At 50.9% G+C, this 19,109-nt stretch overlaps 1 protein-coding gene across 1 annotated transcript; it reads left to right on the forward strand.

Annotated features, from left to right (window-relative positions):
• The first annotated feature begins 11,387 nt into the window (after positions 1-11,387).
• Positions 11,388-18,360, forward strand: LOC149915852 (protocadherin beta-15-like). The gene has a single exon (XM_090150819.1). It carries the CDS (start codon positions 11,801-11,803, stop codon positions 14,240-14,242), a length of 2,442 nt encoding a protein of 813 aa, XP_090006945.1. The 5' UTR covers positions 11,388-11,800; the 3' UTR covers positions 14,243-18,360.
• Positions 18,361-19,109: the final 749 nt, after the last annotated feature.

Consider the following 19,109-nt stretch of genomic DNA (forward strand, 5'->3'; position numbering starts at 1 on the left):
TATGATTGTGAAAGTCTTCCCCAGCCAGGTCTCTAGCTGCATGGCCCAAGGTGCAGAATGCAAAGGTAAGAATGGGGGGAGGAAGATCTGCGTGCTGTCAGTGAAGATCAAATTGGTAATCATCTAATGAAGCTGCAGATGTGCAAGTGCATGGGACCCATTGAAATCCATTCACGGGTTCTGAGGCAGACCAAGTTTCCAGGCCTCTATCCATCCATATTTGACGGGTGATGGCAGTCTGGTGAAGTTCTCATTGGTTGGAAAATGGGAAATATAACCCTCATGTTGAAGAAGGGAAAAAAAGAAGATGCAGGGATTTGAAGGCCACTCAGTCTCACCTCTCTGGCTGACAAGATCATGGAGCAGATCATCCTGAAGACCCTTTGGAGGCACCTGGAGAACAGAGGAGGTGATTGTTGGAAACCAACATGGCTTCACCAAGGGCAAGTCATGCCTGACAAACTTGGTGGCCTTTTATGATGAAGTTATTGCGTTTGCAGTAAAAGGAAGAGCAACTGATGACATCTGCTGGTACTCATGAGATGATTTAATGTGGTCATGTGTGACATCCTGATCACCAAATTGAAGAAAAAATGGATTTGATGGATGGATTTTGATCGCTCGTTAAGGAAGTGGCTGTGGTTGCTCTCAGAGTGTTGCAATCATTGGCTCATTGTCCAGTTGGAGACCGGTGATGGACATCGGCCCTCAAGGATCAGTGCTGGGACTGTTTCTGTTTAACATCTTTGTAAGTGACATGGACAAGGAGATTGAGCACACCCTCAGCAAGTTTGCAGATGACACCAAGCTGAGTGGTGTGGTTGACATGCTAGAGGGAAGAGATGCCACCCAGACGGACCCGGTCAGGCTTGAGAGGTGGGCCCATGCCAACCTCATGAAGTTCAAGCAAGACAAGTGAGAAGTTGTGCACCTGGGTCAGGGCAATCCCTAGCTCAAATACAGGGTGGGCAGAGAATGGCTTGAGAGCAGCCCTGAGGAGAAGGATTTGGGAGTGTTGGTTGATGAAAGGAACTATGTGAGAGAGAGTGTGCTCTGCAGGCCAGAAGGCCAAAGCTTTCCTAGTTTGCATTAAGAGAAGCATGGCCAGCATGTTGAGAGTGGTGATTCTGCCCCTCTTCTTGGCTCTCTTTAGACCCCACTTGGAGTACTGTGTCCAGTTCTGGTGCCTGCTACACAAGAAGGCCATGGAGCTGCTGGAGCAGGTCCGGAGGAGGGCCGTGAAGATGATGAGAGGGCTGGAGCACCTCTGCTATGAGGGCATGCTGAGAGAGCTGGGGCCCTTTAGCCTGGAAAAGAGAAATGCTCTGAGAGGACCGTATTGTGGCCTTCCAGTACCTGAAGGGGCCACATAGAGCTGGGATGAGACTTTTATTGGGGCATGTAGTGACAGGATGAGGGGAAATGGCTTTAAAATGGAAGAAGGTGGATTTAGGCTAAGATCAGGAAGAAATTCTTTCATGTGAGGGTGGTGAGGCACTGGAAGCAGTTACCAGAGATGCTGTGGATGCCCCCACCCTGAAAGCATCCAAGGCCAGGCTGGATGGGGCTGTGAGCAACCTGGTCTGGTGGCAGGTGTCCCTGCCTATAGCAGGAGAGTTGGAACTAGAGGATCTTCCAACCCTTCCAACCCAAACCATTCCAGGATTTATGAAATCTGGTAGAGACGAAGTCAGACTTTGTGTTGAATATTTGGTTGCAACTCTGTACATTCAATTTGGGAATTAACTGCTAATACATTTATATGAACAGGAAATAATATTCTATACATAAATTCCTGATTTATTTATTTCTTTTTTTTTGCAGTCCTGAAACCTATTTCCAAATTCCTTTCTCATGCTTGAAAGCACAGCACAGTTTTCATTGCTGTTCAGAGCGCTGTGTTTAGCAGATGTATGAAATTGCATACAGTTACTTTTTCTTTTCTTCCATTTTCCTGTTTGCACTGTGTTTTCCTACTGACATATCTATTCCTTAATGTGTACTGCCACCCCACAGAGAATAAGGGAATGTTAGAAAGAAGATGCTTTGGCATAAAGTATTCACAATACGCTGACAATTTGTTATGTTGAATTATAAAGTCTAATGTTGTGAAGCAGGATGGTGTTGTCTGTTGAACAGTTACGAGAAGGGACTTGATGACATTCCTGTAATAAACTGGATGGTGTTGTTCTGACAAACTTTGTGGAGGTGGATTATTTTTAGGGGAGAGATCTGCAGAAGAAGCACAGTTTTCCAAACACTTGGGGGCCTTTTTACTGTTTGATGCTTGCAACAGAAGAAGTATTTACAAGATTTTCTCATCCCCCTGTCCTTGCCTCTGTGCTTCCTAAAGTGGCTGTGGTTGAGTTTGGGGCTGATCTTAGTGGGTGCACGGATTAGGGTGGGTCAGGCTGTCGGCCGTCGGGGCGGGTGAGGAGGCGGGAGGTGCCGGGCGCTGCAGCTTCGGCGTGTTGTCCGAAGCGGCGTCTGGGCAGGAGCGTGGGCGCTCATTGTGAGCGCTGCCCGTGGTGGCGGCGTGTGTGAGCAGGCGGCTGTGGGGCGTGCGCGCGTGTGTCCCAGGTGCACGCGGCGGCACGCGTGGTGGGGCTGAAGAGGTGTCCCATGCCAATCTCATGAAGTCCTACCAAGTCAAGCGGCCAGTCCTACGACTGCTTCGAGAACAGATACAGGTTGGGTAGGAACTGTCTTGAGAGGGAGCCTGTGGAGAAAGACTTAGGATTGTCTGTTGGTGAAAGACCTACGTGGGCGGCCATAGAATCTTAGAATCATAGAATCACAAGATTGGAAAGGACCTGCAACATCATCCACTCCAAGTGACCTCCTATTGCCATTGCTACCAAAAGCACTAAACCATATCTCGTAACTCCTCATCCAGATGCCTCTTGAACACTGCCAGGGATGGCGACACCACCACCTCTCTGGGCAGCCATTCCAGTGCCCCCTGCGGGACGCTGCTTGTAATGAGTCACCAGCTGGTCTTTGCTCCATTAACTAGTACTCGGTGGGCACAGCCCTCTAACCAGTTCCTTACCCAAAGAAGGATATACCTGTTTCCAGGCCATGGGCAGCCAGTTTCCCCAGAAGAATACTGTGAGAGACCATCTCAAAGGCTTAGCTGAAGTCTAGGTAGACTACATTAACATCTTTTCTCTCATCTTTGAGATTTGTCACGCAGTCCTAGAAGGAGATGAGGTTGGTAAAGCACAACCTGCCTTTCATGTGCTGGCGAGGCCAGATCCCCTGGACACCACGCACATGCCATGTGATCTCACCCAAGATGATTTGCTCCATGACTTTACCTGGTACTGAGGTCAAGCTGAGAGGCCTGAAGTTTCCCGGATCCTCCTTACAGCCCTTCTTGTAGATGGGAGTCACATCGGCAAGCCTCCAATCCTCTGGGATCTCTGCAACCAACCAGGAGTGCTGGTAGATGGCGGAGAGCAGCTCAGCAATCACTTCCACCAGCTCCCTCGCCACCTCACAGTGCTCACATCCACTGTCTGGTCTCCATAAACATTCAGCAAGTGCTGCACAATGTCCGTGGTTGGAATATTTTCTGCATGGAGTATTTCACTGACAACTGTAGTTTCTCACAGTCTTTTATGTCACATAGCATTTTGTCGGACTGCCTCTCTGCTGCCATCTGCCAAACATATCAAAAGGTAATGGGATATTGGTGGGAAGGTTCAACCTCGGCTGCCATACCTTCAACATCCGCCTTGGCTATCTTTGGGCTCCACAGTGAAATGGGAGGCGTTGCTTTCAGAGCATCCCTCATTGGTATCACAATATCATTATGTAAGTAAGAAAAGGTTATGTTTGTCATATTTGTCTGTAAACTCCATAAAAAGTGAAGAAAGCCATAAAACTAGATGGATGTTTGATGCTTTTTTTCACTGAAACCAATGCATCAGGCTGGTTTGGTTGCAGCGGTTGCAATTGTTACTGAGATCTCAATGACTACATGAAAGATTTTTGATGACATGTCACTCCTCCTATATTTCATTCTTGATAATAGTTCTTCACAAATGGATATGCTGACCAAAAGTAATGACGTGAATAAATGCTGACAGTGAATAGAGTGATGTTTCTCTGTGATATGATTGTGAAAGTCTTCCCAGCCAGGGCTCTAGCTGCATGGCCCAAGATGCAGAAAGCAAAGGTAAGAACTGGGAGAAGGAAGATCTGCGTGCTGTCAGTGAAGATCAAATTGGTGATCATCTAAAGAAGCTGCAGGTGCTCAAGTGTATGGGACCAAATGAGATCCATTCACGGGTTCGGAGGCAGATGAGGTTGCCAAGCCATTATCCAAAATATTTGAAGGGTGATGGCATTCTGGTGAAGTTCTCATTGTTTGGAAAATGGGAAATATAACCCTCATGTTGAAGAAGGGAATAAAAGAAGATGCAGGGATTTGAAGGACACTCAGTCTCACCTCTGTGCCTGGCAAGATCGTGGAGCAGATCATTTTGAAGACCCTTTGGAGGCACCTGGAGAACAGAGGAGGTGATTGGTGGTGACCAACATGGCTTCAGCAAGGGCAAGTCATGCCTGACAGACCTGGTGGCCTTTCATGATGAACTTACAGCGTCAGTGGAGAAATGAAAAGCAACTGATGTCATCTATGTGGACTTCTGAAAGGTTTGATAAGGTTCCGCATGACGTCTGATCAGCAAATTGGAGAGAAATTGATGTGATGGACAGACCAGTTGGTGCTCAAGGAATTGGCTGGATGGTCACGCTCAGAGAGTTGTAGTCAATACCGCGATGTGCAGGTGGAGACCGCTGATTGTGTCTGTCCTCAGGGATCACAGCTGGGAGTGGTGTTGTTTAACATCTTTGGAGGTGGCATGGCCAGTGGAATTGAGTGCACGCTCAGCAGTATGGCAGATGACACAGAGCTGAGTGATGCAGTTGATATGCTTGAGGGAAGGGATGCCATCAAGAGGAACCTGGTGGGGCTGGAGAGGTGGTCTTATGCCAACCTAATGAAGGTCAACGAAGACAACTGTGACATCCTATGTCTGGTTCCAGCCAATCCCTCGAACAGATACGGGTCAGGCAGAGAGTGTCTTGAGAGCAAGGCTGTGGAGAAAGATTAGGTGGTGTGAGTTGGTGAAAGACTTACATGGGCAGCCATAGAATCAAAGAATCACAAGATTGGATGCAACCTGCAAGATCATCCAGTCCAGCTGTCCTCCCACCATCATTGCTACCAAAAGCACTAAACCATATCTGGTAGTTCCTCATCCATATGCCTCATGAACACTTTCCAGGGACTGCAACTCCACCACCTCTCTGGGCAGTCATTCCAGTGCCTGACCACTCTCTGAGACAAAAAAGTTCTTCCTTATGTCTATCCCAAACCTCCTCTGGTACAACTTGCAGCCATTTCCTTGGGTCCTGTCTGTTGCCTGGGAGAAGGGGCCAAACCCCTCCTCATCACAACCTCTCTTCAGGAAGTTGTAGAGTGTAATGATGTCTCCCCTGAGCCTCCTCTTCTCCAGTCTAAACAGTGCCAGCTCCCTCAGCTGCTCCTCATAAGACTTGCGCTCCAGACCCGTCACCAGTTTCGTTGCCCGTCTCTGGACACATTCCTGGCCTCAAGGTCTTTCTTGCAGTGAGGGACCCAAAACTGAACACAGTACTCGAGGTGTGGCCTCCCCAGTGCTGAGTACAGGGGGATGATTCTATCCCTGCTCCAGCTGGCCACTCTATTTTTAGTGCAGGCCAGGATGCTGCTGGCCCTCTTGGCCACCTGAGCACACTGTCATCTCATATTCAGTCAAGCATCAACCTACACCTCCAACTCTTCACAATCATCCAGCCACCCATCCCCAAGCCTGCAGTGCTGCATGGGGTTATTGTGGCCAAAGAGAAGGACTCGTCACTTGGCCTTGCTGAACCTCATCTCATTCACCTCAGCCCAGCGATCCAGCTTATCTAGATCCCTCTGAAGGGCCTCCCAACTCCCAGGCAGATCAACTCCACCTCCCAACTTGATGTCATCTGCAAACTTACTGAGGGCTTAATCCCCTCATCTAGTTCATCGATAAAGACATTAAACAAGATGGGCCCCATTACCGACCCCTGCGGGACACTGCTTGTAGTGAGTCACCAGCTGGTCTTTGCTCCATTAACTAGTACTCGGTGGGCACAGCCCTCTAACCAGTTCCTTACCCAAAGAAGGATATACCTGTTTCCAGGCCACGGGCAGCCAGTTTCCCCAGAAGAATACTGTGAGAGACCGTCTCAAAGGCTTTTCTGAAGTCTAGGTAGACTACATCAACATCTTTTCTCTCATCTTTGAGTTTTGTCATGCAGTCCTAGAAGGAGATGATTTGGTAAAGCACTACCTGCCTTTCATGTGCTGGCTAGGCCAGATCCCCTGGATGCCACGGCATGTGATCTCACCCAAGATGATTTGCTCCATGACTTTACCTGGTACCAAGGTCAGGCTGAGAGGCCTGTAGTTTCCCGGATCCTCCTTACAACCCTTCTTGTAGATGGGAGTCACATCGGCAAGCCTCCAACCTCCAGATAAGCAGGAATGCTGCTAGATTGTGGAGAGCATCTCGGCAATCAACTGCACCAGTTCCCTCAGCACCCTAGGATGGAGCACATCTGTCCGCATAGACTTGCGACAGTCCAAATGGAGAAGGAGCTCTCTCCCTGTCTCTGCCTGAATCAACAGTGTGTATTCTGAGTAGCATGCAAGACTTCCAGATCAGGGCGTAAAGTGCCCTGAGGATAACTGATCTGCCTATTAAAGGCATATTTAAAGAAAGCGTTGAGGACCTCAGCCTTCTCCTTATCCTCAGATAAAGAAAATATGTTCAGTGTGTTTGGGTGAATTGTAAGGCAAATCGGGGAATTGTCTGAGAGCACAATGTGTGCAAATGGAACAGTGAGAAAAGTGTAAAAGTGGCCATCTTTTTGGTGTCATCCCTTTTGTTCTGTCTTGCTGTGATTTCTCAATGACAGTGAAAATCAGCAGTAACAATCCTGTTGCATGTCTGTCTTCAGGGATCACTGCTGGGAGTGGTGTTATTTAAAATCTTTGGACGTGCCATGGCCAGTGGAATTGAGTGCACACTCAGCAGTATTGCAGATGACACAGAGCTGAGTGATGCAATTGACATACTGCTAGAGGGAAGGGATGCCATCCAGAGGAACCTGTGGGCCTGGAGAGGTGTCCCATGGCAACCTCATGAAGTCCTACCAAGTCAAGCAGCCGGTCCTACGTCTGCTTCAAGAACAGATACAGGTTGGGTAGGAACTGTCTTGAGAGGAAGTCTGTGGAGAAACATTTGGGGTTGTCTGTTGGTGAAAGACCTACACGGGCAACCTTAGAATCTTAGAATCATAGAATCACAAGATTGGAAAGGACCTGCAACATCCTCCAGTCTAATTGACGTCCTAATGCCTTTGCTACCAAAAGCACTAAACCATATCTCGTAGCTCCTCATCCAGATGCCTCTTGAACACTGTCCAGGGACGGCGACACCACCACCTCCCTGGGCAGCCATTCCAGTGCCTGACTACTCTCTGAGTCGAAACATTCTTCCTTATGTCTAACTCAAACCACCTCTGGTACACTTTCCGGCCATTTCCTTGGGTCCTGTCTGTTGCCTGTAAGAAGAGGGTAAACCCCTCCTCATCAAAATCTCCTTTTAGGAAGATGTCCATCAATGACCTCAGACAGAGGTCATTGTGAAAGGTTTGCTAAGGTTCTGCATGACGTCTGGTCAGCAAATTGGAGAGAAATTGATGTGATGGACAGACCTGTCGGTGCTCAAGGAATTGGCTGGATGGTCACGCTCAGAGAGTTGTAGTCAATACCGCGATGTGCGGGTGGAGACAGTTGATGCCCCGTGGCCTTATGACAGTTCACACGGAGAAGGAGCTCTCTCCCTGTCTCTGCCTGAATCAACAGTGTGTATTCTGAGTAGCATGCAAGACTTCCAGATCAGGGCATAAAGTTCTCTGAGGATAACTGATCTGCCTATTAAAGGCATATATAAAGAAAGCGTTGAGAACCTCAGCCTTCTCCTTGTCCTCAGATAAAGAAAATATGTTCAGTGTGTTTGGATGGATTGTAAGGCAAATCCGGGAATTGTCTGAGAGCACAATGTGTGCAAATGGAACAGTGACAAATGTGTACAGGTTGGGTAGGAACTGTCTTGAGAGGAAGTCTGTGGAGAAACATTTGGGGTTGTCTGTTGGTGAAAGACCTACACGGGCAACCTTAGAATCTTAGAATCATAGAATCACAAGATTGGAAAGGACCTGCAACATCCTCCAGTCTAATTGACATCCTAATGCCTTTGCTACCAAAAGCACTAAACCATATCTCGTAGCTCCTCATCCAGATGCCTCTTGAACACTGTCCAGGGACGGCGACACCACCACCTCCCTGGGCAGCCATTCCAGTGCCTGACTACTCTCTGAGTCGAAACATTCTTCCTTATGTCTAACTCAAACCACCTCTGGTACACTTTCCGGCCATTTCCTTGAATTGAGTGCACGCTCAGCAGTATTGCAGATGACACAGAGCTGAGTGACGCAGTTGGTATGCTTGAGGGAAGGGATGCCATCCAGAGGAACCTGGTGGGCCTGGAGAGGTGTCCCATGCCAATCTCATGATGTCCTACCAAGTCAAGTGGCCAGTCCTACGTCTGCTTCAAGAACAGATACAGGCTGGGTAGGAACTGTCTTGAGAGGAAGTCCGTGGAGAATGATTTTGGGTTGTCTATTGGTGAAAGACCTACATGGGCAGCCGTAGAATCATTGAATCATAGAATCACAAGATTGGAAAGGACCTGCAAGATCATCCAGTCCAATTGACATCCTAATACCTTTGCTACCAAAAGCACTGAACCATATCTTGTAGCTCCTCATCCAGACGCCTCTTGAACACTGTCCAGGGACGGCAACACCACCACCTCCCTGGGCAGCCATTCCAGTGCCTGACCACTCTCTGAGACAAAACGTTCTTCCTTATGTCTATCCCAAACCTCCTCTGGTACACTTTCCGGCCATTTCCTTGCGTCCTGTCTGTTCCCTGGGAGAAGAGGGTAAACCCCTCCGCATCACAATCTCCTTTTAGGAAGTTGTCCATCAGTGACCACTCACCGGTCTTCCTGGACGAACGGGTAACCCTTAAGATCCCTGAGAGGGGAGAACCAGTTACACATTTCCCTGTGGAAGCTGCTCATGACCCGGACATTGGCAACAATGGCATCCAGGCTTACAGAATACTTCCTGAGAACGAGTACTTTAGTGTCTTCATTCAGAGTGAAAGTAACAAGTATGTAGAACTGGTTTTGGAGAAGCCTCTGGACAGCCATTCCAGTGCCTGACCACTCTCTGAGACAAAAAAATGTCCTTCTCCTGTTGTACAGCTTGTGGCCATTTTCTCGGATCATGTTCGTTGCCTGGGAAACGAGCCCAAACCCCTCCTCCTCACAACTCCCTTCAGGAAGTTGTAGAGTGCCATGAGGTGTCCCCTGAGCCTCCTCTTCTCCAGACTAAACAATCCCAGCTCCCTCATCTGCTCCTCATAAGATTTGTGATCCAGACAACTCACCAGTTTCATTGACCTCAACACATTCTCTGGACACATTCCATGGCCTCAATGTCTTTCTTGTAGTGAGGGGCTAAAAACTGAACACAGTACTCAAGTTGCAGCCTATCCAGTGCTGAATAGAGGGGGATGATTCCCTCCCTGCTCCAGCTGGCCACACTATTTCTAGTGCAGGCCAGGATGGTGTTGTCCCTCTTGCCCACCTGTGCACACTACTGCTTCATGTTCAGCCGAGCATCAACCAACATCCCCAGGTCCTTCTCCTCTTCACAGTCATCCAGCCACCCGTCCCCAAGCCTGCAGTGCTGCGTGGGGTTATTGTGGCCAAAGAGAAGGACTCGTCACTTGGCCTTGCTGAACCTCATCTCATTCACCTCAGCCCAGCGATCCAGCTTATCTAGATCCCTCTGAGAGGCCTCCCAACTCCCAGGTAGATCAGCACCACCTCCCAGCTTGATGTCATCTGCAGACTTACTGAGGGTTCTCTCAATCTTTTCATCTAGGACATCAATAAAGATGGAGCGGAGTACCGACCCCTGGGGGACAACCCATGAAACAGGTTGCCATCTGGACTGATCTCCAATAACCAGTACTCGATGGGCATGGCCCTCTAGGCAGCTCCTTACCCAAAGAAGTGTGTACCTGTCCAAGCCACGGGCAGCCAGTTTCCCCAGAAGAATACTGTGAGAGACTGTGTCAAAGGCTTTGCTGAAGTCTAGGTAGACTACATCAACAGCGTTTTCCTGTTGACCAGTCACCCAGTCTTGACCAGACTGGCATATGTGGTTGGTAAAGCATGAACGGACTTTCATGAACACATAAAGGCTGGTCCTGATCTTCCGTATGCCACAGACATGCCGTGTGATCTCACCCAGGATGATTTGCTCCATGACTTTCCCTGGTACCGAAGTCAGGTTGACAGGCCTGTAGTTCCCCAGATCATCCTTACAGCCCTTCTTGTACGTGGGAGTCACTTTGAGAAGCCTCCAATCCTCTGGGACCTCTGCAGACAACCAGCAGCGCTGGTAGATGGTGGCGAGCGGCTCAGCAATCACCTCCTCCAGCTCCCTCAGCAGTGTAGGATGGAACCCATCTGTCCCCATGGACTTGTGACAGTCCAGATGGAGAAGAAGCTCTCTCCCTGTCTCTGCCTGAATCACTGGTGTGTATTCCGAGTAGCATCCCAGACTTCCACATGCGGGCTTGATGTTCCCTGAGGATAGATGATCTGCCTAAGGGGAGATGCAAAGAAAGGTGTTGAGGACCTCAGCCTTCTCTTTATCCTCAGATAAGGAAGAAGTATTCATTGTGTTCGGATGGATTGTAAGACAAATCCAGGAATTTTATCAGAGCACAATGTGTGAAATGGAACAGTGACAAGAGTGTAAAAGCGGCCATCAGTTTTGTGCAATCCCTTTTAATCTGGGACTGCTGTTTTACTGGAACGAGTGACCTTTAAAATCCCAGAATTTACTGAACCTGCTCATGTTTCCCTGTTGTGTGTGCTCAGGGCCTGGACATTGGCAGCAACGACAGTCAGGTTTATTGCTGAGGATTCTCAATGAGAGTGAAGAGCAGCAGTAACAATACAGTGTGCAGAGCTTGTCTTAGATTGCATGAATTTTCATTTGATTCATTTTGATTTTTCTGCATGGATTTTGATTGAGCATTGTCTTATGTGTTCCCCTTGAACTATATGTTCTCCAAGGAGAACACCTCAGTGCCGCGCCGCGTGTGGAAATGTTTAATTAAAAGCGCAACGCCATTGAATATTTGGAGATTCTGACGCTGCGTTGTGCTGCGTGTTTTCTGCTTCCTTCTCCGCTGCGTGCGGCGGCGAGAGGCCGCGGGCAGGAGCGCGTCCCGTCCCCGGAGCAGTCCCGGCGCGGGCCGCAGGGTGGTGCTCGTGGCCAAGGCGTCGCCGAGCGGCTGCGGGCGGGGAGAGGCCGAGCCCAGCGCAGCGCAGCGCAGCCGGGAGGAGGCGGCGGAGAGCGGCGGCGGAGAGCGGCGGCGGAGAGCGGCGGCGGAGAGCGGCGGCGAGCCGTTGTCCGTGCTGCCGTGAGGTCCGCGTGAGCCGCCGGCGGGCCGTGGCGGCCGCGCTGCCGCCGGGCTCCGTCCGCACTCGGCGAGAGGCGGCGAGGGAGGCGAGCGGGGAGGGAGGCCGTCCGGCCGGAGGCTGTCCGCCGCCCCGCCATGGCGGCTGCGAGGCAAGTGGTGTGTGTGTGGGCTTTGCTGGGCGTGCCTTTGCTGGGCGTTCGCTGCGAGCCCATCCGCTACTCCGTGGCCGAGGAGGGCGAGAGCGGCTCGCTGGTGGCCGACGTGGCGCAGGACGCGGGGCTGGCCCCGGCGCAGCTCTCGGCTCGCCGGGCGCGCATCGCCTCGCCGGCCGGCCGGCAGCACTTTCGCTTGGAGCGCGGCAGCGGCCGCCTCGTTGTCGCCGAGCGGCTCGATCGGGAGGAGATGTGCGGCCGCTCCCGCACCTGCACGCTCGCCTTCGAGCTGCTGCTCGCCGACCCGCTGCAGTTCTTCCCCATTGAGGTGTCGGTGGAGGACATCAACGACCACTCGCCGGTCTTCCCGGACGAACGGGTGAAATTTAGGATCCCGGAATTGACTGAAGCTGGATCCCGTTTCCCTGTGGAGGCTGCTCGAGACCTGGACATTGGCAGCAATGACATCCAGGCTTACAGCATCGTTCCAGAGAACGAGTTCTTCACTGTCTCCTATAAGACTCATGATGAAAGTGATAATGTTCTTGAACTGGTTTTACAAAAGCCTCTAGACAGAGAGGAACAACCAGAGATATATTTCACTCTCGTTGCCACGGATGGTGGCTCTCCACCGAGAAGTGGTTCCACCCAAATCCACATCATAGTTCTGGATGTAAATGACAATGCTCCCATCTTCACACAGAAGCTGTACAATGCACAGATTTTGGAAAATGCCCCTGAAGGCTCTGTAGTCCTCAGAGTGATAGCCACGGATGCAGATGTGGGAGTGAATGGTGACATTTCCTATCATTTCAGCCATGCACTGGTCGAGAGCCAGTCAGCATTCATCCTTGACCCCAGTAGTGGTAAAATCCGTATCACAAAGCCTTTGGATTTCGAGGTTGCACGGAAACACGAGCTCAGCGTGCGGGCAGTGGATGGTGGAGGACTGTCAGCACTGTGTAAGGTGATTGTCGAGGTGGTGGATGTGAACGACAATGCACCAGAGATCGTGATCAGTTCCTTCAGCAGCCCAATCCCTGAGAATGCAGCACCTGGGACAGTGGTCGCACTGTTTGCTGTCACTGACAAGGATTCCGGTGTGAATGGGCAGGTCAGCTGTGTCCTGGAAGAGCAGCTCTCCTTCTCGCTCCGGCCAGCCTTCAAGAACTACTACGAGCTGGTGACCGTGAGCACGTTGGACCGGGAGGAGAGAGCCCAGCAGACGGTGGTTGTCAGTGCAGCAGATGCAGGGTCTCCTCCTCTGAGCAGCAGCCACACGTTCAGCGTGGACATCTCGGACGTCAACGACAACGCCCCCGTCTTCAACCAGACGTCGTACACCATGTACGTGCACGAGAACAACGTCCCCGCGCTGCGCGTCGGCGCCGTGAAGGCAACGGACGCGGACGCGGGAGCCAACGGCAAGGTGAGCTATTCCCTGGTGCCGGCCCATCCGCCAGAGCGAGAGCCCTGCTCGTGCGTGTCCGTGAACTCCGAGAACGGAGGCGTGTTCGTGCTGCGGCCGCTGGACTACGAGCAGCTGAGGCAGCTGGAGGTGGTGGTGAGCGCTGCCGACGCGGGGTCCCCTCCCCTCAGCAGCACCGTCCGCGTCCGCCTGCTGGTGGTGGACGAGAACGACAACGCGCCGCTGGTGCTGCACCCCAGCGCGCAGGACGGCAGCCCTCCGTGGAGCGAGCCGGTGCCCGCGTGGGCCGAAGCGGGGGAGCTGGTGAGCAAAGTGGTGGCCGTGGACGCCGACTCGGGTCAGAACTCGTGGCTTTCGTACGCGCTGCTGAGGGCCACGGAGCCGGGGCTGTTTGCCGTGGGCGCCCAAAGCGGGGAGGTGCGCCTGAGGAGGGCGCCGACGGAGAGGGACGCGGCGAAGCAGAAGCTCGTCGTGCTGGTGCGGGACAACGGGCGGCCGCCGCTGTCGGCCACCGCAGCGCTCAGCGTGCTCCTCCTGCGCGGCTCCCGGGACGCTCAGCTGCCGCAGCAGAGCCCCGGCGCACACGACGAGGACGGCTCCCTCACCGCCTCTTTAATCGTCGCCTTGGTCTTGGTGTCGCTCCTCTTCTTGGTGTCGGCGGCGGCCTTTGCGGCTTGCAGGGCGTGCAAGAGCAAGGAGCCGAGCAGCGGGCACGTGCTTGACGGCCCCAGCGGCGTGCAGAGCTACGTGGCCGATGGGGCCGCTGCCGGGACCCTGCCCCACGCCTATTGCTACGAGCTCAGCCTCACCACGGGCTCGGGCGAGAGCGAGTTCAAGTTCCTCAAACCCGTCCTTCCCAGCCTGCCAGCGCAGCGCTGCAGCACGGGGGTGTCTGGCGACGATGCGGAGCGTTTCCCTGCTGTCCCTGTCAGCGTGGGGGATGCTGATGTCGAGAGCCCCGGGATGCAGTCGGTGGGACAGTTTAATGGCTTTTAGTTAGCACATTAGGGTCTGCATTAGCAGCTGATTCATGGCTTGTTTATAGCGGCTTATGTTATTTGATAGTTAACTCCATGCCCCATGGTTAGATCTGCATTTGTAGTTTACATCCCATTTCACAAGGAACGTAACTGTAATTGGAAGCTGTGGATAGGGAAAAGGGAGAGTGTTCTTTCTGAGTCTCACCTAGATTTCAGTCCCTCAGCCTTGTAGCTCTTGCCACAACAGAAATTGCCTGTCTTTCAAGACGTCCACACACGTGTGTTTATGCTGACAGCCCATCTGTCATCTGGATGAGGACGGAGGTTGCAGGATGTGAGGGCTGGATTTTGTGCCATCTGTTAAGCGAGCAGAGTTCATCACTTGCAACAGTTGGCTTCCTTTAGCTGATGAGGGCTTCCATCCAAGCCTTTCCAGGCATGCTAGTGAATGAGGAGAGTGGGACCTGCCAATGCTCCAGCCTGGAAATACCTTTGTCCTGCTATATTTGAACTTCCAGCCAAGTTCACTCGATGCACAGGGAGTTGCAGTTTTGCTTTGTGAACATGGGCTGCATTCTCTGACAAATCGTGACAAGGGTAAGAAAGTTTTGTTTCATTTTGTTTCATTATGGAAGTTCCCTCTGTGTCTTCTTTTGGTTCATGTTGAATGTCATCGGTGTGTGCTGCTATCCATTGCAGTGAAAGATTCTTTTTGTGTTGGAGTGCTTTTGCATAAATGCTTCAGTAATTCTAACTTGAGATGGAGCAAGAGCTGATAGACCTGGGGCCGAACTAGCATGGCTGAGGATCCACTGGCAGTCTACTGGGCAGCATCTCAGTGTCTAAGGGAGCTCTAAGAAGGATTGGTTGTTTGTATTTGTCGGGAATGCTACGTGTTCCCTCTACTCCCTTAAGCAGCAACAACACGATGCGTGTTTTATAAGTGTCATGGAAAGACAGCATTCCGATGTGTTCTGTCAGTTTCTGCACTGCCTCTGTAGTGGGGTTCTTTCCACGGTGCCCAGCTCATTTTGTGTCCCATGTGCTGGGTGATCATTTGGGCCATGCTTATGCGTGTGGGGGACGCAGAAGTGCAGAGCTGCAGGGCTCAGTGTGTGGGGCAGTTTTCTGGGTGTTCCATTCAGTAGCACCTGTGAGTCTGCACAGCCGGTGTCCTTGTGGCTGGAGAAAGGAAGGGCTGTGTGCAATGGCCTTGAGCTCGAGCGGGAAGCTGCATTTGCAATTGGCATCCCCCATTCCCAGAATGCTGAGTGAGAAGGAAGGTTTGCCTGCATGTTCTGTGCAGGAAAGTGTCAGAGAGAAATGTGCAGCATGTTTTGAGAGTGCTGCTGTGGTTTGCTGTGTGTGGAGCTGTGCATTGCAAGAGGTGCAGGCATTGCATTCTTGCTTTGCCGAGTTGTGCTTCTCCCTGTGAATGCTGTGTGTTTTGCCTCCTGGTCATGATGTCTCTCCATCCAGCCGTGCTGTTATGCAGCCATTCTGATGCATTCTCCTGCAGCTCAGCTGTTCTATTGGGTCATTTTTGGGACACACCGTAATGCATGTTGTGCAGCCCCCTGTCTTGCCCGAGCTGCATTGTGGTAGTAGGAATTGTGTTGGTCTGCATATCGATACACTTCTCTGAAAGTAATGCCTCCTATTTATTCCCATAGAAACTTCAGGAATGAGTACAATAACACTGTTGTTTGGAGCAGATTCACAGCTACAAAATGCTATTTTTTATCATTATCACCATCACAGCTGTGCATATTGAGCAGCGGTGTACAGGAGTTGGTATATTGTGCTCATAGTAATCTGCAGCAGTGGAGGTGACCCTCTGTGGCTACTGCTAAAATGCGGCACTCACTGGCTCACGGTGCTCACATCTACTGACTGGTCTCCATAAACATTCAGCAAGTGTTGCTCAATGTCCGTGATGGAATATTATCTACATGGAGTATTTCATTGACAATTATAGTTTCTCACATTCTTCTCTGTCAGATGGCATTTTGTCAGACTGCCCCTCTGCTGCCATCTGCCAAACATATCAGAAGGTAATGGGATATTGGTGGGAAGCTTCAGCCTCAGCTGCCATACCTTCAACATCCGCCTTGTCTATCTTTGGGCTCCACAATAAAATGGGAGGCATTGCTTTCAGGGCATGCCTCACTGATACCACAATATCATTATGTAAGTCACAAAACATTCCAGTTTGTCATATTTGTCTGTAAACTCCATAAAAAGTGAATAAACCCATAAAAGTAGTGGAAAATTTGTTGTTTTTTTCACTGAAACCCATGCATCAGGCTGGTATGGTTGCAGCGGTTGTAATTCTTACTGAGATCTCAATGAGTTCATGAAAGATTTTTGATGAAGTGTCACTCCTCCTATATTTCATTCTTGATAATAGCTATTCGCAAATGTATATGGTGCCCAAAAGTAATGACGTGAATGAATGGTGACGGTGTATTGAGTGATGTTTCTCTGTGATATGATTGTGAAAGTCTTCCCCAGCCAGGGCTCTAGCTGCATGGCCCAAGGTGCAGAAAGCAAAGGTAAGAACTGTGAGAAGGAAGATCTGCGTGCTGTCAGTGAAGATCAAATTGGGGATCATCTAAAGAAGCTGCAGGCGCACAAGTGCATGGGACCCAGTGAGATCCATTCACGGGTTCTGAGGCAGATGAGGTTGCCAAGCCATTATCCAACATATTTGACGGGTGATGGCAGTCTGGTGAAGTTCTCATTGTTTGGAAAATGGGAAATATAACCCTCATGTTGAAGAAGGGAAAAAAAGAAGATGCAGGGATTTGAAGGCCACTCAGTCTCACCTCTGTGCCTGGCAAGCTCGTGGAGTAGATCATCCTGAAGACCCTTTGGAGGTACCTGGAGAACAGAGGAGGTGATTGTTGGAAACCAACATGGCTTCAGCAAGGGCAAGTCATGCCTGACAAACCTGGTGGCCTTTCATGATGAACTTACAGCATCAGTGGAGAAATGAAAAGCAACTGATGTCATCTATGTGGACTTGTGAAAGGTTTGCTAAGGTTCCGCATGACGTCTGGTCAGCAAATTGGAGAGAAATTGATGTGATGGACAGACCAGTCGATGCTCAAGGAATTGGCTGGATGGTCACGCTCAGAGAGTTGTAGTCAATACCGCGATGTGCAGGTGGAGACCGCTGATGTGTGTCTGTCCTCAGGGATCACAGCTGGGAGTGGTGGTGTTTAACATCTCTGGAGGTGGCATGGCCAGTGGAATTGAGTGCACGCTCAGCAGTACTGCAGATGACACAGAGCTGAGTGATGCAATTGACATACTGCTAGAGGGAAGGGATGCCATCCAGAGGAACCTGGTGGGGCTGGAGAGGTGTCCCATGCCAACCTCATGAAGTCCAATCAAGTCAAGCGGCCGGTCCTACATCTGCTTCGAGAACAGATACGGGTTGGGTCGGAACTGTCTTGAGAGGAAGCCCTTGGAGAAAGATTTGGGGTTGTCTGTTGGTGAAAGACCTACATGGGCAGCCATAGAATCATAGAATCTTAGAATCACAAGACTGGAAAGGACCTGCAACATCATCCAGTTCAACAGACCTCCTGTCACCTTTGCTACCAAAAGCACTAAACCATATCTTGTAGCTCCTCATCTAGACACCTCATGAACACTGCCCAGGGACGACAAGTCCACCACCTCCCTGGACAGCGATTCCAATGCCTGTGCACTCTCTGAGACAATAAGTTCTTCCTTATGTCTAACCCAAACCTCCTCTGGTACACTTTGCGGCCATTTCCTCCGGTCCTGTCTGTTGCCTGTAAGAAGAGGCCAAACCCCTCCTCATCACAACCTCCTTTTAGGAAGTTGTCCATCAGTGACCACTCACCGGTCTTCCTGGACGAACGGGTAACCTTTAAGATCCCTGAGAGGGGAGAACCAGTTACACGTTTCCATATGGAGGCTGCTCATGACCTGGACATTGGCAGCAATGGCATCCAGGCTTACAGAATTGAATGAATCCTGAGAATGAGTACTTTAGTGTCTGCTTTCAGAGTGAACGTAACAAGCATGTAGAACTGGTTTTGGAGCAGCCTCTGGACAGGCATTCCAGTGCCTGACCACTCTCTGGGACAAGAAGTTTTTTCTCCTGTTGTACAACTTGTGGCCATTTCCTCGGGTCGTGTTTGTTGCCTGGGAGAAGGGGCCAAACCCCTCCTCATCACAACCTCTCTTCAGGAAGTTGTAGAGTGCAATGAGGCTTCCCCTGAGCCTCCTCTTCTCCAGACTAAACAGTGCCAGCTCCCTCAGCTGCTCCTTGTATGACTTGTGCTCCAGTCAACTCACCAGTTTCGTTGCCCGTCTCTGGACACATTCCATGGCCTCAAGGTCTTTCTTGCAGTGAGGGACCCAAAACTGAACACAGTACTCGAGGTGTGGCCTCCCCAGTGCTGAGTACAGGGGGATGATTCCATCTCTGCTCCAGCTGGCCACTCTATTTTTAGTGCAGGCCAGGATGCTGCAGGCCCTCTTGGCCACCTGAGCACACTGTCATCTCATATTCAGTCGAGCATCAACCTACACCTCCAACTCTTCACAATCATCCAGCCACCCATCCCCAAGCCTGCAGTGCTGCATGGGGTTATTGTGGCCAAAGAGAAGGACTCGTCACTTGGCCTTGTTTTAGCTCATCTCATTCACCTCAGCCCAGCGATCCAGCTTATCTAGATCCCTCTGAAGGGCCTCCCAACTCCCAGGCAGATCAACTCCACCTCCCAACTTGATGTCATCTGCAAACTTACTGAGGGCTTAATCCCCTCATCTAGTTCATCGATAAAGACATTAAACAAGATGGGCCCCATTACCGACCCCTGCGGGACACTGCTTGTAGTGAG

This window comes from Phasianus colchicus, chromosome 15 (assembly GCF_987193195.1).
Source record: "Phasianus colchicus chromosome 15, bPhaCol1.hap1.1, whole genome shotgun sequence".
Taxonomy (NCBI): Eukaryota; Metazoa; Chordata; class Aves; order Galliformes; family Phasianidae; genus Phasianus; species Phasianus colchicus.

Coding starts and splice junctions, on each gene's coding strand:
- LOC149915852 (XM_090150819.1), top strand. CDS start 11,801: ATGGCGGCTGCGAGGCAAGTGGTGTGTGTGTGGGCTTTGCTGGGCGTG.